This window comes from Eucalyptus grandis, chromosome 6 (genome assembly GCF_016545825.1).
Source record: "Eucalyptus grandis isolate ANBG69807.140 chromosome 6, ASM1654582v1, whole genome shotgun sequence".
In the NCBI taxonomy this organism is placed as follows: domain Eukaryota; kingdom Viridiplantae; phylum Streptophyta; class Magnoliopsida; order Myrtales; family Myrtaceae; genus Eucalyptus; species Eucalyptus grandis.
Genome location: NC_052617.1, coordinates 189,974 through 213,820, shown reverse-complemented (window position 1 = coordinate 213,820; position 23,847 = coordinate 189,974). Strand labels below are relative to the sequence as shown.

The 23,847-nt window shown below is 40.3% G+C and overlaps 3 protein-coding genes and 2 pseudogenes across 3 annotated transcripts; all 5 read left to right on the top strand.

Annotated features, from left to right (window-relative positions):
- The first annotated feature begins 158 nt into the window (after positions 1-158).
- On the top strand, positions 159-2,691 carry LOC120294989 (annotated as a pseudogene).
- A 1,968-nt stretch (positions 2,692-4,659) lies between these two features.
- LOC120294869 lies at positions 4,660-9,689 on the top strand (annotated as a pseudogene).
- Positions 9,690-11,900: 2,211 nt separating this feature from the next.
- LOC120294991 (acrosin-like) lies at positions 11,901-13,281 on the top strand. Its single transcript, XM_039316200.1, has 4 exons — positions 11,901-11,987; positions 12,093-12,122; positions 12,510-12,885; positions 13,168-13,281. Exons 1-4 carry the CDS (start codon positions 11,980-11,982, stop codon positions 13,264-13,266), a joined length of 513 nt encoding a protein of 170 aa, XP_039172134.1. The 5' UTR covers positions 11,901-11,979; the 3' UTR covers positions 13,267-13,281.
- A 3,147-nt stretch (positions 13,282-16,428) lies between these two features.
- Positions 16,429-18,599, top strand: LOC120294992 (pistil-specific extensin-like protein). Its single transcript, XM_039316202.1, has 4 exons — positions 16,429-16,604; positions 16,689-16,727; positions 17,391-17,653; positions 17,981-18,599. The coding sequence occupies exons 1-3, from the start codon at positions 16,545-16,547 to the stop codon at positions 17,580-17,582; spliced, it is 291 nt and encodes a 96-aa protein (XP_039172136.1). The 5' UTR covers positions 16,429-16,544; the 3' UTR covers positions 17,583-17,653; positions 17,981-18,599.
- Positions 18,600-19,500: 901 nt separating this feature from the next.
- On the top strand, positions 19,501-23,829 carry LOC120294868 (GPI ethanolamine phosphate transferase 1-like). Its single transcript, XM_039315684.1, is given in 13 exon segments — positions 19,501-19,588; positions 19,591-19,737; positions 20,167-20,249; positions 20,251-20,298; positions 20,300-20,363; positions 20,487-20,549; positions 20,552-20,641; positions 21,244-21,537; positions 22,440-22,479; positions 22,481-22,652; positions 22,734-22,808; positions 22,973-23,039; positions 23,425-23,829. Coding segments are annotated over 13 exon segments (1,593 nt in total). The 3' UTR covers positions 23,787-23,829.
- The last annotated feature ends 18 nt before the right edge of the window (positions 23,830-23,847 follow it).

Genomic DNA, 23,847 nt, shown 5'->3' with positions numbered 1-23,847 from the left:
ACTCCCATCTCACTCTCTATAATGTTGTGCAGTTTCTCTGCTGAGAACCCACTACAGCAGTTTGCTTCTGCTCCAAATTCTTGATCTGGGGTTCTCAGGAATTTCTCCCTGTTTTTCTTTGTTCATTTTTTGTTTCTGGAATATCGGAGGCTGCTGAAGGCATGGCTCCAAACACGGTCGTGCTGACCATTGAGAAGCCAAACAACAACTTCTCATTGCTTGAGATCAGTGGTCCTGATACATCCCTGCTTCTGGAGCAGAAGCGAAAAGCCATGCCATCCCAAGCAATTCACATGGCTGCTTCTCCTGAAAGCACACAAAGCTCTGGCATGCGTTTCTTGGTTGGCCATGTCATTGAACAAAACATTTGCCTCTGTCAAGAAACGTGTAAATTCCTCTGCTGACATAGCTGAAGAAGAGCCACAGGGCAGGGGAACTAGACTGTACAGATTCATGAAAGCCTTTCTCTTCATCTCAATCTTTGCCTTGGCGATGGAAGTAATTGCCCATTTCAAGAAATGGAGCTATCTGTCAGTGATTCATCCCTTGGAGGTTCAGGGCCTTGTGCACTGGTCATACATGGCTTGGCTGGCCTTCAGAGCTGATTACATTGCACCATTGGTGATCACGCTCTCTCAATTCTGTGTCGCACTGTTCATGATTCAGTCTCTTGATAGGATGGTGCTGTGCCTTGGGTGCTTCTGGATCAAGTACAGGAAATTGAAGCCCGTGATAGATGAAGCAGCATTTGACATTGAGGATTCTTCGAATTTTCCCATGGTTCTTGTTCAGATCCTATGTGCAATGAGAGAGAGGTATGTAACCAAACATACTTGCACTTCATCAGAGGTTCAGTTTCCTTTTTTCTGGGCTCCCAGTTTACGTGTTTTAATAGATTCTGGAAAAATTACTCTGGGATGTAATGAATGGATTGCAGTAGAGTCTAGGAATTGATTCTGACGAATGATTGCTCAAATAATTGCGCTTTATTTGAACTGAGATCTTGTGCAATTTCACTCTGGCCATGTCTTTCCAATCTATCACCCAATTAGGTGATTGCAGCACGTCATAATTTATTCATTTTTTTTCACAATGAGGCTAAAGTATGGAACTTTTACATAGGTGTATGCTCAGTCGATTGGGGCAGCTTGTCAGTTGGATTGGCCCAAAGACAGGATTTTAATTCAGGTTCTGGATGATTCGGATGATGGAAATGTACAGCTTCTTATAAAGGATGAAGTATCCTCGTGGCGCGAAAAGGGGGCGAACATAATATACAGGCATCGATTAATTCGGAACAGGTTACAAAGCCAGGAATCTCAATTCAGCCATGTCCTGTGATTATGTGAAAGACTATGAATTCGTGGCAATTTTCGATGCGGACTTCAGCTAATCCTGATTTTAAAGCTTACGGTCCCTCATTTCAAGGTACATACAGAGATTACAGTCACACATAAAATTTCCAGTTTTACTTCTTATGAAGAATGAAACAGATTATGTAAACTATTTGCAGGGCAATCCTGACTTGGGTTTGGTCCAAGCTCGCTGGTCGTTTGTGAACAAGGACGAGAACTTACTCACGAGACTTCAGAACGTCAACCTGTGCTTCCATTTTGAGGTGGAGCAGCAAGTGAACTGGCATTTTCCTTAATTTCTTTGGATTCAACGGGACCGCTGGCGTGTGGAGAATCAAGGCATTGGAGGACTCAGGAGGATGGCTTGAGAGAACGACTGTTGAGGACATGGATATTGCAGTCCGAGCACACTTGAAGGGATGGAAATTCATTTTTCTTAATGATGTGAGGGTGCTTTGCGAACTTCCTGAGTCTTATGAAGCTTACAAGAAGCAACAGCACCGGTGGCACTCAGGCCCGATGCAGCTGTTCCGATTGTGTCTTCCTGCCATAATTACTTCGAAGGTGAGACAAATATAACAAATTAGAAGTGTGATAGTTCTCCATTTGCTAGCTGTGTCAGCATCAGCAACATGACTAATCTATGATTTCTGGACAAACTTAACTTGTTGTACTAATTACATGCTCGTCCATGTTCTTCCAGATAACGGTGTGGAAGAAGGCCAATCTAATATTCCTCTTCTTCTTGTTGAGGAAGCTCATACTTCCCTTTTACTCATTCACATTATTCTGCATCATCCTCCCATTGACCATGTTTATACCCGAGGCCGAGCTCCCTCTCTGGGTGATCTGTTACGTACCCATTTTCATGTCACTGCAACATCCTCCTGCGCCAAAGTCCTTCCCTTTCCTGGTCCCCTACCTGCTATTCGAGAACACCATGTCGGTGACCAAGTTCAATGCGATGATCTCGGGGTTGTTTCAGCTTGGAAGTGCTTATGAATGGATTTGACCAAGAAGACTGGTCGGTCCTCTGAATCCGATCTATTGGCATTCGCAGAAAAGGGAGGAGAAGTCTTTGAACGAGGAGAAGATCCAGAGGAGGCATTCGGATTCGGGTTTGGAGATGTTGAGCAAATTGAAGGAAAAGGGCGCATTTCCAGCGAGGAAAAGGAATAGGATATACAGGAAGGAGCTGGTGCTCGCTTTTTTACTCCTGACGGCGTCAGCTCGAAGCTTTTTATCGGCTCATGGAGTGCATTTCTATTTCTTGCTGTTCCAAGGGCTGTCTTTCCTGGTCGTCGGCTTGGATTTGATCGGGGAGCAAGTGAGCTAACGGGAGTGTGTAAATGCATTGAGGTTAATATCACCGGCAGCTTTGTTGTAGTTTGAGCAAATGATATCCAGATAAAGAGAAGGTCGAATATCCAGCTCCATTATAAATTTGGATGGACTGGGACTATCAGATGCTAGTAGAAACAAGCGCATTTGTTGTTAATAGGGAGGTATAAAAAGCTTATAGTCGGATTCATTTTAGAATAATTGTGTTATTAATGTTTGCAATAAAGACAAATTATCATATATTAAAAGTAAATTTGTTTGCAGTGAAGGTCATTTGATTTGCTCTAGAAGGTGATGGCAACAAATTTTCGAGCAGTACCTTTCTCGAGCTTCCACGAAGTGTTTCGTGGCTTTCGGCAAATAAGAACTGTCGAGTATTGACCCAGATTAGGAAAAGGGGAAACAAAACCAAATTGAAGCTAGGAGCACAGTGATCCAAACAATGAGCACAAAAAGCCATCATCTACTGTTTAGTTTACCAGAAAGTGAAATGTAGCATCTACCTTAGAAAAGGTTGCCACATATTGTGATAGCTAGGAAAACAATCAATAAGCTGTCAGTATCGTCCTGGAAAATGCACATAGGAATTCAATATCTGCAGTACTTTTCCTAGTTGGCTGGGACTAAATTAGTCCTAGCTTTTCTATCTTTGACAAAATCTGAGTGTTGCCACTTCAGTTTCCCTCTTAATGTCGTCCATGTATCAGTCCATGGCATTAACATCTCTACCGTTGTCAAGATATCATCAAAGTTCAGGCAGTGCTGTCACGAAAATGCTTTGCTAAGCAGGCTTCACGAGCTATCGTGAGAATGGCCAATCGTCTCCTAGCCTTTCCAAATAATGAGCCTCATGCTTTGCATTTTGATGTTCACGAAGGAAGCACAACTCATATGAACTTGTGTAAGGGTTGTTCAGGCCATTAACTCACGACAATCATGTAGAAACCTCATAATCTACTGCTTTCCTGGTGTTTTTCTTTTTCTTTTTTTTTGCACGTTGTAAAGACTGCATCAGTACTCAGTCGGTTTTTGGTGTCGCTGAAATTGTAAAGAACTGTCCATCCTACTGATATTGGAGTAGCTTTCCCGAAACTAAGAGTAAATCTCCATCCATTATTATGTACATCTAGACACATCAAAGCCAAAATGGTTCCTTCAAACGTAAGGCAAAAATACGAAACAAGCACCAACCCGCTTCCCCCTGTTCCTGGCTTACTTTTGCGTATAGATCCTGTCAATCTAAGGCACAATTAAAGAAAACAAAGCTGCTGTTTAGCATGCAAGTTGTTTTGAGATTGTTTATGCGATTAATCCAAACCGTTCTCGAGCGATAGAGTCGATCTCTTGAGGCAAGAATCGAATTATCTTAATCTAGACTGATTTCGGGGCATGTAGAGAGTGTTTGGAGCATGACCAATTATTTTATGCGTAGGATGCATGACTTGAAGTGATGTGTTTGACCAACTTAACTCTTTTTCTCGAATTTGACGGGCTTTGTCGCAAGTCGTGGCCACGTTTGTCCACAGAGGAAGAGCTATCGCATGGAGCAGAAGAAAAAGCCCAAAGAAAAGGAACAAGCTTTTGAGAGCCGGCCTATGGCTATGGCGACCTTTCACCTCCTTCCTTTTCCCGCCAGAGCCCATTCTCAGTTCTGATTTGTTTCACTTTTTGTACATCCGTGTCTTCTCATCATTCCCCACCTTTCTTGTCGAACTGATAATCACGGGCCACTGCAGAGGCCTGGCCAATTACTGTGCAGTTAACACGGTAGAGACTACGCTTACAAACTCCTCCTCTCCCCTCTCTCTCTCTCTCGCGCACAATTCGTAATTTCACTCGGGTTGCAGGCAGGCCATCTGGGTTCCTTCCCTTTTTCCTTTTGCTAGAGCCGAGCATGGTAATTCGACGGTTCCATTGAGCGAAGTTCAAGCTTTTCATTGGATTGTCGTCTCTAATGTGAGTTTTTGCTGGTGGAAGACCCTTTTTCTTTGCGAAGCTTTTGCTCTGGAAAGGTCGAGCTTTTCTCTCTGGATCATCGATGGAGGAGGAGAAGAATGCTTTTATGTTGTGCGCAAGGGGGATGTTGTTGGTGTTTACAAGAGTTTATCCGATTGCCAAGCTCAAGTTGGATCATCTGTAAGTTCTTTTTCTGGATAAAGAAGAGGGCTAAAGGTTGAGCATTTTCGTTGTTCTCATGCATGGTCTATTATGGTGGTGTTATCGCCTGAAATGTGATGTTTCCGGGTGTTCTCTATCTGGTAAAATGTTCGAACCTGTCAAGGTGAAACTTCAGATAAGTACAGTTACAGATGAATTTCGTGCATGTAGTTGGGCTTACTGGGTCATGTTGAAGGTGGAGGGCGTCCTTGATGTGAAGATGTTTCTCTTATTCCCGACTGAAAACGTGGCCCTGTCAGCAGACTTTAAACTGATAACTCTGTTTTGTTCCTATTTCTATGGAATGATGCAGCTTTTGTTAAGATAGAATAACTCTTGTCTGTGCCGTTGCAATGACCGTATGGTGGTGGTTCTATATTGTATTGGTTAATTATACCTGATTATCCATTTAATTGGAAGGAAAGAGTTATTCCATTTGCTCAATCATGTCAGGTACATGATCCGCCGGTCAGTGTGTTCAAAGGGTATTGTTTGCCAAAGGAGGCTGAAGAGTTCCTAATGTCACGTGGTCTTAAAAATGCTTCTTACACTGTCGATGCTGCAGATTTGAAGAATAATATTTTCGGTCATCTTGTGCATTGCCCTGATCAGGTTAGGTGATCTGGGTCATGTTCTGTTGTTGCAAGACAGTTGATGTCATACTATGGGTAGAGGTTCCTTTGTACCATCAAAAGGCTGCGCGTGAGTGCCTTAGCATTTATCTATTTACGAGATGCTTGTGCTTGTGTCCCCATACATTCATGTGTAATTGGGTTGCTGACTTTTGTTGTTACTCTACACATGTTGGTGCTACCTAGAAATATTGGAGTTGTCTAAAAACAATTTAAGTAGATGGGCACCGTATCATTCTTCTGTGCTTTGCTGGCCCAGCATTCTATGTCACTATACGAAAAATTTTATGAGCTGAAATATTTTGATATGGAATATTTGTCACATTAATATTACAAGCCATGCATTCTCATTCTCAGCAACCGGCTTCTTTTAGAAGGTCTACCGTCAACAAGGAGTATCCATTACAGAGTCCGCAGAGATTGCTCACATCAGGTTTAAATGTCAGTTAATTTTTGCTTAACATACATCTTGTCATCTGATTTTCTTCTATTGTATAAACTTCATAATGGAACGGCTTCAACAGTGGTGTAGTTATGGCTTTACCAGGTTTATGCATCAACTAGCAACAAGCAGTTTGCATAAATTGACTAAGTACATTCTTAAGTAAACTTAAATTTGCTTCTTTCAACCTGGAAAATTTATGTAAAAATAGTCTTTTCCTTAAAAGAAAGAGCTTAGTGAGACAGCTCATAGAAAAAAAGGACAGAGGCTCACTGTAATGCTTAAAGCGGCTTGAGACACTGAAATCAACAATTTTTGCTTTTCCTTTGCCAGAAGATTTTACGTTTACTTTGGATCTTTTTCCTTCTAGTACACTAAAATGAAGCCTTTGCCTGTTTTCGCATTATATCGGCTTTTTCATCTTGTGCCAAATTTATGTCTTCTCATTAATCGATTCTATCACACTAGAAGGGCTGAATACAAGCATTAACCATGATGCTTTGGATTCTACAATGTGAATGGAAAAGTTGGCTTGTGCAGGCAGTTGGGTCATCCGCAATTTCCCCTAGTTCCTTGAGGTCTGCATCATTCTGCTTTGTGCAGGCAGTTGGGTCATCCACAATTTCCCCTGGTTCCTTGCAAAAGAACTTCAACTTAGAGAATGTAATTGCTAGTCCAACAATATCCTCCAATCATGTATGCTATTTTTGATAGTTCTAGTAAATGTGCATCTGGGTTCTTTTTATTCTCATTATATGCAGTCCTCATTTATACTGCCATACTGGATGCTGCCATACCCCGAAACAAGGTTTTCAGTGAATTTTGTTCTGAAAGTGATGTTGAAACTGAATAGCATGCCCCGCAAAAATAAAGGGATCGGTTTGTGTTTGAAAAGCTAAGGACCTCTGGGGACATAATTTTGTTTTTCATCAGAGTTGAAAAAGTGGCCCAAGATTATTGCAGTATGTTTTCATGGTCAACTGAAATTTTCAGAGTGTTAGTCTCCGTGGTCAATGTATTAAATGCAAGTGTCCTACACTCAGTTATATGAGCATTATTCGTAGTAACTTTCCTATAATTCTTGGATTAGTTTTTTGTATGTGACTATTGAGAATGGCTAGCCTTAAACCCAATGGCACTTTGCTCTTTCATTCATCTGGGTTTGAGAATTGCAAAACTAAGACTTTGTTTCTGGCCTGTACAGGACAACTCTGCTGTAATTTCTAGCTAATTATCTTCTTTTTCTATATATGCAGTTGTCATGTATAATTGAATTTGATGGTGCTTCTAAAGGAAATCCTGGACAAGCTGGTGCTGGAGCTGTTCTAGTGCCGCAGACGGAAGTGTGGTATGCAATCACCAGATAGAAATGATTCAAATCAATGTTTTAGGTTACTGTGTTCTTTTAATGACTTACTTCTGTTTCTGAACCTGCATCTTCGTAGTTTTGTCGGTTACGTGAAGGTGTAGGCATTGCTACAAACAATGTTGCTGAATATCGAGCCGTAATTTTGGGGTTGAGATATGCTCTGCAGAAAGGTTTTAACCATGTTCGAGTTCGGGGAGACTCGCAACTTGTCTGTATGCAGGTTACTCACATCCAAATCTTTCTGTATTTGATGTTCTCTTGTTTGCACCCTGACCATGGACACACGTTTGTCAAGCAAAGTGGGAGAGTTGCTTTAGATGTGAAGCACTCCTCCATTGTCATTGCTTTAGATGTAAAGTTTCCTCTTTTGAGCAAATTATTCAGCAGTGTGCTGCATCATTGGTCAGGGGTTGTCTATTTTGCTATTTTACTTTGTTTATTGTGTTCAGATATTAACCTCTCACCTGACATTGTTTTCCTGGTAATAACAGTGTATTGGCATACTGCAATGACTGTTATTGGCAGTATCTAGTATATCTATGTATTTGTTTATATCTAGTATATCTATGTATTTGTTTTTTGGCTTCATCTGATTGCTTGTGGCTCAAACCTTTTCAAATGTGTCTAGATAGATCTGGTGATGCTTACATATCGGTATGTTGAAATGCATGAATGAAATCATGAGTTATGAATTAGACTTATTCACTATGTTAGCATAAACCATTAGGTGAAGGGAGATTGCATCAATATAAAATCCAGTCAAACTTAAATTTAAGCAATGTGGAACATAGCTTAATACCCCCTCTCATGCAAGTTGGATGGAGGACAATTGTGTTGCATGTGGAATAGCAGAACAGGGATGGAAGAATTTGAGAATCCACATGAGAGGTTATTGATTAATTAGTTTATGGAGGATCCAGGAGTCCAATCCCAAAAGAGAGACTGCAGTGTAAGGCCCACTGCAACCCGTGAGTAATGTTGGATATACCTTGGATAGATTTTGACTAAGAAAGGTCCAGTGAAATTTGTGCACCATTGATGACTTGTACAGTGAGATATCTTATTAAGGCTTTAGTCAATAGTCACTATTTCTAAATGTCATAACCTCTTTGGTTGTCTAATTATCCTGCTGCAATGAACCAGGAAAAATGTGGCAGCTTTGCCCCTATAGTTTACGCTGACTACTGCAGGAAGGCCAGGAGAGCTATTTAAGCATTCATATTTAAAATTTATTACCTGGAGGAACAATCTGTACATGAAGAGCGATTTCTGCATTTTGTACATAATTTGAATGCGTAGCTTTGAAGTGTATCTGTCAACTGGCAAAAGTTTTATTCCCCCAATTTATTCTCACATGATTGGTATTTATATCTGCATCATATAACAAGACCCTAATTTTGGTCCTTGTGCTGCTAAATATCTGAGTGCTTAATCTTCTCCAAGCACATCATTGCTGTATTCACCTTTAAAGTTTGATCCAACAGATCCAGGGTCTATGGAAGACAAAAAACAGAATATGGCAGACTTGTGTAAGGCAGCTAAAGAACTCACGGATCAATTTTCATCATTTGAGATCAGTCATATTGTCAGGGTACAGACAGATTATGTTTTTCCTTTTCAGAAGCTCTATGTGATATCTAGACTACTGAAAAACTATTGAATTTCAGTTTCAGGGTTGTGGTTAGGAGTCTTTTACATGACCTTTATCAAATGTGCTTAAAAGATGCAATCTTAATGTTTTTTGGCATCTTAGTGTTAAGTTAATATAAGAATGGCCTCCCATGACAGATGTGAACTTGATAGGCTAATGTTTCATTTGGCATTTGAACTCCCCATTTTGCCAGACAAGCACTCGATTCTGGTTTAAGGATTTAGTTAGGTTCTATAACTATTAGCTTGTCATGTTGCATGGCCTTTTGATGACATTCTATTGGTTGCGGGAGGGGAGTTAACAATTTTCCGAACTGTTTACTGAGCAACGAGACAACGAGACTGCGCTTATTGCAGAACAAGTTAGGAAATACTTTTTTGAGCTCTGAAATATAGTTGACTTAATGCAGTCACGTTATATGATCAACCATTTGTCATGACTGGGCGGTCTTCTTGTCTCTAATGACATTTTCGTTTTCAGGATCTCAATTCCGAAGCTGATGCCCAAGCTAATCTGGCCATATATCTAGGGGTGCGTGCTTGTCTTAAGCAAATTCATATAGCTTTTACTTCATTAGACATTTAAAGAAAGTCTCATTGTTCTCTTGCAGAAGGTCAAGTTGAGGTGGATCATATCTAGTGCAGGCCGGAGGCCTCAGCTGCTAATTCTGGGTAATTCTTGCGATCGTGTTCTATATGACATGGTGGTTAATTTAGGTGCTGGACCAACTATGTACATGTAACACTTAATCATATGACTCGTAGGTAACAATCTGGATGCTGTAGGACTAGTTATATAGCGAAAGTATCTATCTTGTGTGCTATCAAGCAGTCGTCATGCCAGTGCATGGGAAACTTTTGAGTTCGCGCTTGGTGCATCCGAAAGACCCATTGGGGTTGCTTGATTATTTGCAGCTACGCTGCTGCGTAGTCGATTTGCCATCTGGACGTTGGCCCTGCCAAAGCGCCATGAGGAGGTGTGCATCGCTGTAACTTCGGAAGATTGTGATCATCATATGCATGATTGTCTAGGTAGGCATAGCAATCTGGGGATGTAGCCACCAGTTCTCATGCACTAAGGAGTACCGACACACGATATGATCCGACAGTCGTTTTCAATAAATAGAGAATTTCGACGCGTTGGGCACGTTGTATATTAAATATATATTTTCTTATATACATAATAAATTATCATTTTTATGATTATTTCAATCAAATTAATTGGAATCAAATTCATAAATAGTTAAATAATTAAAAAATCCTAGAATAAATATATACTGAAAATATTAATCTGTCATTTATTAATATCATTTATTGTTTCAATTTGACAAATTCAAATCTATTTAATAATTCATAAAATTTGAGAAAAAATAAACGATTCATATTACGGACTCGTATGTTAGATATGTTGGAAGATGAGAAAAAAAAAAAAACTTAATGGGTGAATTGTGTATCACAAAGTGGGAGTCAAGAGAAGAGAATACTATGTTTTTATTATTTCTCCATTTATTATTTTTATTATTGTTTTAATTTTTGGATATACATATTTTGATATCTCATTTATTGAATTTTTAAAATTGATCTTGATATTGGAATCATATGTTGGAAACTTGTATATCGAATTCCAACAGGTATTAGAGTGTCGAGAAAGTTAATCGGGTGTCGAATTTTTTACGCGTGTTGATCGAGTATCGGAGGGCGGACATGTCGAAGTGTCCGACATAACACGAAAAGCTCTTGGAGACACTGCTTTATAGCTCCTGCATGGTACCTCAAAAAGGTTTATCTTTGATGGGTACCTTGTTGGTGTCATTATTTATTACATCCTTGCATGTTCCAACATGAGTGTCTTAAATGCCTAAATGGCACGATCTCATGGGATTCCCGACGTAAAGCCGTGAGAACTGTTATCTGTTAAGGGCCAATTTGGTAGCATTACGATCTGAGGCAACAGTTTTCCTTTCATCTGCATTATGTTTGCGGTAATTTGTGGCGAGCACGTTGATCGGGGAGGCATTTTGTTATCTTCAGACTCGGGTATGCTAAGGTTGAATGGCGTTGCTCACTAGAGTCAACTCTTGTCAGACTCTATACACATGGGCACAGTTCTTCATTTCAGGGCGGGAAGGTTCATCGGGATTATTTTTCTCGGATCTGCTTCACAGGATGCAAATGTCAGGTAGTACTCATTGAAAATATTTTTGCAAGCAAAGAAGCTGCAAGTAAGCTCGTCCTTAGTTGACACTGGAAACAGGGAAACGAGGCAAAAAGTCAAAAGTTTCGAGGAAATGCATTGCATTTTCAAAGATTTCTGAAGTCCCTTAGCGCAAAATAGGTCTCTAGAGTTTTGGTATCTAAATGCTACCCTCATCACGAGATGTCGCTGGTGAGCCAGATTTAGCGGCCAGCGCGCCGAAGTTTGACTCGTTGTTTGAGGTTTTCTAAAATATAAAAATAAAAAATGTCTATTTTAAGTATAGTGTTTTTTTTTTTTATGCAGCATTTACCCCAAAATTATTTCCCGATGCACTTTTAAATGATAAATTTTTAAATACGTTTGCATTTATAAAGAAAACCCTTTCACCTCAAACGGCCACGTTGTACGTGGGGGCATTGGAAGAGGAGATTCCTGCGTAGGAACTAGCATGAGCTGTACACCAGAATCGATAGTTCTCGACTGGACAAATTCATCGAGCCAAGTGTTGCATGGTTCAGGATCAGAGGCATGGATAAAGCCGCTCTCTGTCCAAGTACTGGGCTGATGCAGAAGATATACATTCATCTGGGGAAGCTGAAACTGCAAATTCCTATTGCCCCCAAATGTCACCTTGCACATCTGTCCAGAATATAAAAAAACAGAAAGATATTGAAGACCTATTAGGTATTACTACTTGAGTGTATAAATACAATGAGGTTAGGTTCAAAGTTCATCACTCAACAAATAGACTTCTCTTCTCCTCCTTCCTCTTCCCTGCCTTTGTAACCATGGCTTGAAGGTTGGTCTCCTGCTGGTTGCAGCTCTGCTCTTAGTCAATGCCACGGTATGAAGCCCTTTTTTAGCCTACTGATCACTTGGTTTGCAATTCCATTTTTCTTTCCCTTCTACTTTGGTTGAGCTGAGACTTTGGCTTCATTTGTTCTTGTAGGCTATGGTCTCCGCCGATGTCTCTGAAGAGGTAACAAAAAACCCTTGTGTCTCTCTCAAGATGTTATTTTCCTACAGTGGAATTATTAGGTTCTCCTTTTTTGTATGTGCCAATGTGTACACACTTAGGAAACTTGTGAGAATCATCCCCGCTCAGGGGAAGGTGAAACTGAAGCTATATATGCTTTCTTAATCCCATTTCTCTCCCAACTATAAACTATACCACCATTATCACAGTGCTTATTTTTGTGTCCTTTGATTTGCCTTTCCTTTTACTAATATAAGCTCAACTGTTTTCACCTTTGCAATGCCAATTATTAATACTTGAGAATATTAATCCATTGCTGAATTTCATTTAAAATTTCCTCTTCTTTGAATGGGATAAAATAATCAATGTGGTATGCTTTTGACATGACAGTCACACAAAAAAGACAAGACTCCGCTGGCCGAGGCTCCTCATCACGGCAAGGAGAAGCACGAACACCACCACTTCCACCACGACCACGACCACCACCGCCACGACCACCACACCCCACCCCACACTTCCGGGAAGGTCGGCCAGGCCACTCCTCCCCACCCTGCCCCCACCACCGCACCATCTCCACCACGCCACTCCTCCCCAGCATCCCCACCATCCGCACCATCCCTACCACGCCACTCCTCCCGAACATCCCCACCACCCGCACCATCCCTACCACGCCACTCCTCCCGAACATCCCCACCACCGCACCATCCCTACCACGCCCCTCCCCCTCACCACCACTGAGAGCCACCTGCGTCTCCACCAGTACGCGGTAAGCAATCATCTCGAGAAAAACAAACTATGAAATGCGACATTAGTTGCATATTTATGCAAACAACATGGTGCATGATCCAATCGACTATACGCTACGTGAAAGCACGTTGCTGTCTGATCTATATCATTTTTCGGAAATCTATAAACGCCACTGATTTTTGACCGATCGGTTTCTTTTCTCCCTCTCTATGTCTGCTACTAAACGAATTAACATTCAAGAAAAGAGGACTCCATGAATGGAATGACTCTCTCCTGATCATGGAAATTTTCACAACTGCAGGGCATTAAGGACTGCAAAGCCTGCTGCGACAAGGCCAAGTGTGTCCCTCTGCCAGATCCAGCTGCAAGCCCTGGGACTAATAATATGCTCCTCTTATAGGTTCTAAATTGTACTCATTTTGCTTGTGTTTTCTTCAATTGTGGTTTGGAAAGATGTTCTTTTGCTTCTCGTGATATCTCTGTAATAAGTCCTGTGGGGGGAGGACAATGGCTGCTTTCCGTGTAGAAACCCTGTATTTCTTCTTTCCAGACTGAGTGTTTCTCTCGTTTGGAATTTCTATGATACGAACGAATTGACTGAATTGCTGATCCACCGTTTTCTATGTCATGATCAAGATGAAACGAAGGAAACGGTTGATAAAGTGACCGAATGTTGAACGTTAGATGCTCGTGAATGGAAGAGACTTTATGTTTGCAGCTGGTAAAAACTTGAGAGATTGATGGGTCGGTTTTGTCCTGGAATATATCCAACATCAATCACATCTCATGCTCATCTCCTTCCTTTTTCGTTTCTCCTTAAAAGACGAGATCTGCAACAGGTCCAGACCAGTTTTCATTGGATTCTCATTCCATCTGATCCTCCCACAGACCGGCGCTGTCAAATTGCCACTCATAAATATTTCCCAAAAGGGCAACCATTTTGTCACATTGCCTCGCAACTCTTGCTTTACTTCGACTGGTCAAACGAATAAATTATATTGGATTCGAGCCGAGTAGAAAATGACCCGATTCAACCAGACCTATTTAACTCGTATTAACTAATATCCAATGCAAATTTTGTGACTTAAACCTAATCCGTAGTTGACCAACCCCATTATTAAAACATATCTATATTTAACTAAATTTAGGAAGACTCATATTGAAACTAATCCAAAAACAGGGAGTGCGAACTTGAGATTAATTGAGGGTAAGAGAGTGTAAAGATAATCACAGAGGTAGATTAAGTTTTAATATAACACTAACCCATATAACAACCTAGTACCTTCAAAAATGGATTAAGAAATGAGTTTATGATTTATTTTGACATACTTAATTTTATGCTTGGTGAAGGTTGTATTCTCCCTCATTTTAGTTTGGTTTTGTTTTCTTCAACGTGTCTCCGTATAAGTACGATGTTGGTGGTAATGAGTTGAATTTAAACACCTTGAAAGTGATGGTCTTGTGTCAATCCTATCACCAAGAACCTTGTATCGGGTCACATTCATAGGATTTATCATACCTATCACCAAGAACCTCGTGTCGGGTCACATTCATAGGATTTTTCCTCGTATGATAGACTCACCCAAACATAATTAATTTCCCAAAAATGGTCGAGTTAACGACAACCCGTGGAAATATTTCATTGAATTGCATTGCTCTCTCGTCATGCTTCACAATGCAAAAAATATTACTTGTGTTGACCGGTTTCTCTAGCATTGCATGTGATTTCACATGGAATTTTGTTATTTTGGTAGGCCGTTTTGATCGTAGTAATTAAATTAATAAAAATATAACGCACCGAGGGCACAAAAAAAATCGCGTTATGAGAAATTTCTTGAAAGGGTCTCTGGAGTCCTAACAAGAATGGAGGTTTTTTTTTTAGCCTCTAGAAATATCTTTTGACAAACGGCCAATTGCAATGTAATCGAAGAACTCTTGAGGCGCAGTGCGATTCGTTGAGCATTCTAAGAGGTTTGGCCATGTCATGTCTTAAAATATAGTTGCATTGTATAAATGATTATTTTTCCAATACGTTACTTGAAAAGCTCCCGTAAATAATTCAGATATAGTAGGATATGAAAATTAACGTCCTGTAAAAATTAGTCCATGCAATGAAAGTTTATTGTTTAGTCACGATCATATTGAATTAATCACCTCTGGAGGAAAAATAAATTCAATTCCTAAGTAGAAATTCCCAAGTTTTTGATACCATCTTTGTTTCTTTCATTGGAATCGATTTGCTCTGGCTTTTTCTTGTCCGAATTCCATTTCTCTCTGCCCCATGGAGTAACTACGAGGACAATCATGGAAAAGAAGGAATACCTATGTCAGACCGGAGGGAAACAAGAAAATCTCTTTAATTCGGTGTTGGCTCGTCCCAAGCTTCAAAGGACATGCCTTGCGTGCGGGTCAATGATCATGTGACGACAAACGCTCTTTAAGTGAAAAAAGGAAAAGGGTAGATGTCGCTTCCCGGTCCAGGGGGGATGTCCTGTCGTTCAACAGCAATTATTAATGCGACTGTAATATATACATTTGATTGAATTTACATCGTTGAAAATGGTGAATTTGGGTGACTAATGACGTTGATGGTGGTCCGCATTGAATATAATGCACGTTTGAGGTTAATAGAATGGATAATGTCATAAACGATTCCTCAATTTTTGATCGAATGTGCAACGTGATCTCTAAATTTTTAATTTATGAATTTTATATTAATGTGTAATGTCATCCCTAAATATTTAATTTGTTCAATATAATTCTTAAAATCAAATTAGTCATCGGGCCATATGAAGATGTTTAATATCATTGTTACATGAATTCAAATTTAGAAAAAGTATTGAATATTTTCATATAATAGAGGAACTATATTGGATATGTATTTAAAATTCATGAATTGGATTGAATAAAATGAAAATATAGAGATAATATTGTATATTGAGCTAAAGTTTAAGAATCGTGCTAAATAAATTAAAAGTTCATGGATTACATTACATATTCGATTAAAGTTATGAACTATTTATGTTATTTTCTTTTAATATAATTCTTACTGGTGGGTGGGATAATTTAAGTTTCTCACGTTTGAGGGTCGAATATAATACACGTAAGTCTGAGTTCGGTGCAGGCAGCCAATTTACTCATGTGTCCGGGTGATTTGGGCGAGCTGTCTCTGTCATTACCCTTTTTCTCACTTTTGCTTTTCCCATGACAGCTTGTAAATATTTCTCCAGAATTCCAATTTTTCTTTTTTTTTTACTCAGAACATGTTAATCTTGAGTTTTTCTTTTGGTGCATATATCTTAGTCTTAAGTTAAATGAAAGGAGAGTTTTAATCCCGTGAGATCGGCTTAGCGATTGAAGAATGCATAAATGTATTGTACAGGGTCGATTTCGACGAATGCATGGACACATGTATTCTCATGTGTTAGGCATCTGCACCAACTTTTGCTACGATTTGCACTATGGTTTCAAAGAAATTAGTGCAACGTTTTATGGTACAGAATGTCTATTTGGCGCCATACTCTCTCTCTCTCTCTCTCTCTCTCTCTCTGTACTCTGAACCTCTATTTAAAGCTGGAGGTGGAGGAGTTGTATAATGCTGGTTCAGTGATTACTTTAGTAGGTGAGCTTATCACTCCAGTTCTCTCGCTTCAGCTTTCTGCGAGTTCCCACCGCAGAATGGCTTCAAAAACTGTGCTCCTGGTGTTGGGTCTTCTTCTTCCTCTGATCACTACCCGGGTATGACCTCGTGTGTAATTTGGTGTGTAATGAGCTTGTTGCCATTTGGGGCACATCTAATCTGGTGTTAACTTGTTTTGGTAGGTTTCATCTGCTGACAATGAGGAGAAACTCATTTTGAAGGTAATGTGTGGGATCAAGATAGTCTGTTTAAACGAACTTGTTTTCCTTTGGTTTAGATGATGAAGGTCAACTAAGTATTTCCTTTGGCCATGGTTCTTGGGCTATGTTTTTTTTTTCTTTTCTTTTTTTGGGGGGGAGAAAATGATCCCTCAATAATGATGCTTAGATATCTGGTTTTTGAATGATATGCCTTGGTCTGCATCATGTGCTCTTTTGGTGATGGTTGGCACCGTATTGGAAGTTTAGTCATAGGTTTAGGTGAGTTGGGAAGAATGGGACAGCGAGCTATTTTAAGTCAAAAACACATGATCCCTCCAAAAGTATCCGAGACACACGGACTAAACACTCCTCCCAATTTGGGGAAGAACCTTCTGTATGGCACCCTTGCCACGCTGATCTGCTGTCATGGATGAACGGTTGTTCATCCTCGTTGAAGTGCATGATCACGTCCGTATATTTATTGGTACACTTGATAGATACATGAGAGACCTTTTAACGGCGATGCAAAATTTTTGTTCTATAGTCAGTAAGGAGTAACGAACTGGACCGAAGTGCAAGATGACCTTGTGAATGGGGAATCCTTCTAGCTGAAGTTTAGATCTGCAATAAAAGGAGCATAACTGCATGACTTGCTTTGATTTGTCACTGTGGGAATATGTGTAGGCCCTATATGCCAAGATCCCAACACCGGCTCCGGTGAAGGCGCCAGCTCCGGCTACAGTTCCTGTGAAGGCACCTCCTACCCCTGCCCCGGTCACTAAGACCCCACCTCCTCTGCCACCGGTCACTAAGCCTCCCCTACTCTGCCTCCCGTCCCTAAGCCCGCTGCCACCTCCGCTCCCCTCCTGTCGCTAAGCCACCGCCTACTGTGCCACCGGTCACACCTCCTGCATCTCCGCCACTGCCACCGGTCAGGTCAAAAGCAGGTAACCATACAACGCATCCTTGACCTCTAGTCTATCATGCCATGTATTGTCACAACATATTCCGGTCCTCTCAGAGGATGGCGATGACGGGATTGTTAGGACCTTAACCATGGATACATAGTCCAACTTTTCTTACTATAAAGGAGCATCGTCATGTAGCGGAGGAAAATAATCAAAAGCATTTTGACATTGTGAAAATTACCGGAAGTCCCCAACACTGCAACACAATCTTATGTAGCCTAGCAACTTCACACCAGCGTATCTGGTTTTCACAGACATTATGGATCTGATTACACTAAGTTGGTGAGCCTTTTTTGGTTGCTGCAGATTGTATCCCTCTGTGCGACCAGAGATGCAAGTTGCACTCAAGGAAGAATGTGTGCACGAGGGCTTGCATGACGTGCTGCGACCGGTGCAAATGTGTGCCGCCAGGGACTTATGGAAACCGAGAGCGGTGTGGCAAAGTGCTACACCGACATGACCACTCACGGGAACCGTATCAAGTGCCCGTGAAGGCAACTGCAAAACTCATGATCTCAGCACATCAGTCTCACCGACGTCCTACAACAAACAACGCAGATGCTAAATAAATTTGGAGGATGGAAAATTGCTGGTTCTCCATTGTAACTACATATGGTGGACAACGTCCAGGGAAGATATGATGGTCAGGAATATCGGATCAGTAGTAGTATCCGTGTATCTGTCTGGTCTATGTTTGGGTTCTGTATGACTTTATTGTGGTTCTAGTTCTAGTGCTTATGAAGCAAATGAACTAGACAACAATCGTTGAGCAACTTGAATGAATCAGCTTGCTAAGTAAGAAAACCGCTTAGCTTATCGTCTGCTCATCTTTTGTTCCTAATCCAAGATAGGCGACAATTTTACTTTCTCTCTCTCTTTCGAGGCCATTGCTAAACAAGGTATCTGATTTGAAACGGTTCTTGAATGCAATGCTCCTGTTTGGATCGCAGGAACGGCAAAGCCGTCTCCTGCCCACGATCATCGCGACTGAATGAATGTCGTGTCTGTGCTATGTTGTCAGAAGTACTTGAAATGCAATTGAAAGCTGTCCTAAACTGTACGGGCAAATGCAAGAAGCCCAATTTCTTTTAAATAGCATTGAAAAATTGTAATTTTCGTTTGTTTCTTTGTTTTGAGGATATTATTTAAACTCATTTCATAGTATTAGAAAGAGTTTTTACCAACTAAGTTCAGGTCATCTTAAATTCTAACATCTGGCTGCTGTTACAATTTATGACATGTACGACAGGACATGTTTACATGTAATTAGATGAGAAGAAAACAGGATGTAGATTTAAGGAAAAAATACTTACGTCATGTCAATTTTACTTAATAAATTAATCACTTTAAAATCAAGAAAACAGATATGAACAATGAATCTCAAATTTTATAGGAGTCAAACGCAGAATTTGATCGGACACTTATGATCTTGCTTTTCTTAATGCATTGGAGTTTCAAAGAGATAAAGAAAACATTTATTATCTTTCATTATATCTATCTTTTTGTTTGCAACAAATTAGAAAAAAAAGATTTTTGATTAGCTTATGCCATGCCAAACCAAACATCCTCAGGTGAAAATAGAATATTTCCCTCAACCCTCAACAGCTCAACAAAAATGTCTTTCCAAGGTTCCAACTTTCTTGTTTTTGACCAGCCAATCTTTCCCGGCGACCACCTATCGCGGCTCGCGCGTTCGCTCTGTCTGAATCGTTGAACCGAGCAGAGCCCCGAGCGCCCTTCGAGCTCCGCTTCTGCACGAGAGCTCCATACCAACAATCCCGAAGCCCCGAATACCGGGGCGAGTCCCGCCGAGAGGACGGAGATCAATGGGGGTCAAGATGGGATCTTGGGGACGGGCGATGCCCCGAGCCGGAGAAGGCGTCAGCGGGAAGCGGAGGTGGCTGAAGAGGCGGAGCGGTGGCTGGTGGTCTCGGGGTGGCTCTCCCACGCCGTGTACATGCTCAGCATATTCGACATCTACTTCAAGACTCCCATTGTCCACGGCATGGATCCCGTCGCTCCTCGCTTCTCCGCACCCGCCAAGCGCCTCGTTCTTCTCGTTGGTATGGTGTCGCGCCCACCACCTGTTTGGGGTTTTGCCTTTTAAATTCGACCTCAAGTTTGCATTTTTTTCTTTTTGGGTGTGAGCTCCCGCTGGGTCTTAGCTCAATGTGACTCTGTAAGTATGGAAACTGCATTGCCTGGACGGCGTTTGTTAGTTTTTCAAATGAAAGAAATGGGCTGACAATTGTAAGCTTGACGATTGAAACTTGAAAGTGGAGAGGCTTGATGCTTCTGTAGATTTTTTATATTTCAACTGTGTTTAAGTTAAAGTTTGGGATGTCTTTATTAATTTGTCTGTCTATGTGATGGAGGACACTTAGTCTTGAACATTTTGTGATTGCTTCAAAGTTGGCTATCGAGCTTTCTCTGAGCCGGTTACTTCTAGCAAGAAGTTACTCTCTGACACAGGTGGAAATTTAAATTTGCAGCGGATGGCTTGCGTGCGGATAAATTTTATGAACCGGATTCGGAAGGACACTTTAGAGCACCTTTCTTGAGAAGTATAATTAGAAGAAAGAGGTCGCTGGGGAGTGTCCCATGCTCGTCCTCCTACAGAATCAAAGGCCTGGACATGTTGCTATTTATAGCTGGGTTTATGAGGACCCCAGTGCTGTGACAAAGGTCAGTTATCGGTGTATTTTATCGAACTTTTCGGTTGCATGTAACATCTCCAACTTAGACTCCTATCTGCTAACGAGTGCTGGATGTGGTGTTATTTCTTCACTGATGGGTGACATTCCTTTGGCAGGATGGAAAGCTAATCCTGTTGAATTTGACTCGGTATTTAATAGAAGCAAACATACGTATGCCTTTGTAGCCCAGACATAGTTCCTATATTCTGTGGTGCCTTGCCACATAGCACTTGGAATAGCTACCCACATGAGTTTGAAGACTTTGCAACTGGTATGTGCTCACCCTGTTGAACTCAAAATCTTTTTGATATGAATTTGGTAATTTGCCATTAGATTAAGAAAAACTTCCATAGCTTGTGATACCTAAAAATTAGATTTTTCTCATTGCCTACTCATGTTGGCAGTTAGTTCTTCCTGTGGTAATTTTTCATCTGGTATGTGCCTATAGTCTATGACAGATTACCCGAGCACCTGCCTCCCTCCGCTCTCTCTCACTTAAGATATGCATGGAAGAGTTTTCTCAGAAAGTATTCTTATGGCATGTTTTTACTCTTTACTTTGTCTGTAACTTAGATTTAATTTTATTTCCTTAAATGCATCTGGGTTTTTTCTCAGTTGATTCAGTGAGCATTGGTGTGCCTTATAAAAAATAAATAGTGTTTTCTGAATTCCTCTAATTCTGAAACTAGTGCTTATTACACTTTCTACAGCGGCCACTTCAGGCGTTAATATGTGCAATTCACGCCTAAGTGGCTTGTCAATGTTGTTATGAATCAATTATTTTGTTGCTCTATCTCCTCTTCATTTGCTGTCAGGGTGTATTTGTGTTTTTCCTTTACCTCATATCTTTAACATTTGCTTTTGTTGTTGCAGATGCATCCTTTTTGGATGAGTGGTCTTTTGATCAATTTCAAAACCTCTTGGACAGGTCTTTTACCGATGAGGACTTGAGAGAAGCACTTCAACAGGATAATCTGGTTGTCTTTCTCCATCTACTAGGCTGTGACTCAAATGGACATGCTCATCGACCCTTCTCATCCATCTATCTCAATAATGTTAAGGTCGTTGATCACATTGCCAAACGTGTTTTTGATCTCGTTGAAGGTTATTACAAAGATAATCGCACTGCGTATGTTTTTACAGCTGATCACGGAATGAGCGACAAAGGTTTGATATGACGCGTTTTTCTTTTTTCATTTCTGGAAAAAGTTGCTGAAGTGAATTTTCTAATAAGCATGCGAAGTTGTTAAGCAAAATTTTTTCTTGTGGTAATATAAAATTAAGGTGTGCATTTCTGCCGCCCAGTTATCTCTTAACTCAATTTCTAGCTTTTGTCCTTGCATTTCCTGCTGATCAAACTTGCCTCTGTTAGATGATGTGCTGTAAGTCATTGCTAGGGTCTTTTGGATGGTTGCAATTGGCAAATCTGTGTCCACTACTGGATAATCCATGTTCAACTTTTCCTCTTATGGTCATGTGCCCCAAATCTTATGGTTCATCTAATGGGATGTAAAAGTCGTCACATATGGCAAGGATTTCTCTAGTTTCACATGCTAATATATAGATTGAATTTTGTATTGGGCGAATAATTATTTTATCAATGTCCAATCAAAATATGAAACCTGATTTGAATGGAAAGCTAGAGCTGTAGTCTGGTTAAATTGATTGTGTATTCATTAGTATTGGCAATTTAACTGCTGACCCACAGAGTTTTTTCCTAATGAGACCTTCAATTTGATATTGTACTTGAACTGAATTTAACCTCGATCACTTAATTAATAGCAATGGTTTGGTGCTTGCTGCCTCATTTGAGCATATCCATCCTTTTGCTGTTTTGCTGGGTGCACCAGCAATAATAAGGTGCTCCCTTGGCCAACCTTTAGTCCTTCATAAGCTAAAAAGAAAACAATCCTATAAGATAGAATGTTTTGCTGTTCAGCTATGAGGACTCTCATCATGCTCTTTTTCTTTTTGAGTCTGCCAGGCACTCATAAGTATTTGTTCATTCGTAATTTTTCTCCGGTACCTTTTAGATGCTGAAGCTAATATGATTAAGTTGTATCTGATAGGAAGTCATGGAGATGGGCATCCCTCCAACACTGACACACCTTGTTGTTTGGGGAGCTGGGGTTAAATATCCCAAATCAGCTTCTGCCAGTGACCACTCTGATCATGGCCGGTTTGTTGATGAGCATATGCATGACACGCCAACACCTACGGTGTGGGGCCTTAGTGGCATTGAAAGAGTGGATGTCAATCAAGCTGATATTGCACCTCTTATGGTATAACAGATTGGTTTTATTTTATCAATTTGTTAGCCTATGTGGATTGTTCATAAATTTTATTTGTTTGATTTATGGCAGTCAACTCTTATTGGTTTGCCATGTCCAATGAACTCAGTGGGAAATTTGCCTCTTGGATACATTGATATGAATGAGGTGAGTTCTAAGTAGTGTAACATCTATAGATGTTGAATTCTGTCAAAAGTATGATTAAATTTATTTATTAAATGATTTTTTCAATCTAAAGAAAACGTGGAATCTTCATTCTATGTTGATATTTTCCTGATGCAACAAGAGAAAACCTTTTCTTTCATTTGCAGGCAGAGGAAGTTGAAGCTGTGCTGTCCAATACAAAACAAATACTAAACCAGTTCCTTCATAAATCACGTATCCTATCCTCAAGTCAGGTTCAGTCTTGGTAAAATGATTTTTGAGGAAGCTTTCTTGGAATTTCAAATCATTGCAGTCTTCTTTTGAAATTTACCCTATTTTTTACGTGTAATCTCAGTTTTGCTGTTCACATAATTTCTATTCGATACTTAGGCAATAGTTTAGCATGTCAGATAAAGTCTTGTAAATAAGATCTATGTTCTATATTGTTTAACAATATAAAGCGCATCCTCTTGACATATATTTCCATTAGATGAACTGCCATATGTTGCAAACATTTTATTATGATATATATGTTTTTTCATATTGAGTTTCGGATTTGTGTGCATGGATTGAAAGGAGACAACATAGTTTCTTTTGACTATCGGCTTGACAAGTTCAGATATAAAGCAATCAAATACATTATTCTTCAAGCCATTCAAACCACTAGAGCACTATATGTCAGTTGTGGACCAAATTGAGGAACTGATCTCCATCGGAGATTACAAAGCTGCATTGAAGCGAAGTGAAGATTTAAGGAGTTTGGCTCTTGAAGGCCTTCATTATTTTCAAACTTATGATTGGCTGATGCTGATGGCTGTAATTACTTCGGGATATATTGGTTGGATGCTCTATCTCGTTCTCCATGTGCTGCAATCTTATACGTCATTGCCGGGTGTTCTATTCCGAAAGGAGAGAGCAGTGCAGCAGAAAAAAGACACCAGAAAAGTAATGTGTAAACCTTGTTTGTGGTTTTTGTATTGAATGAGAATACAGACATGAGGAAGAAGGGTTTAACTAGTAGTTGTCCACCCTTATCAAGATT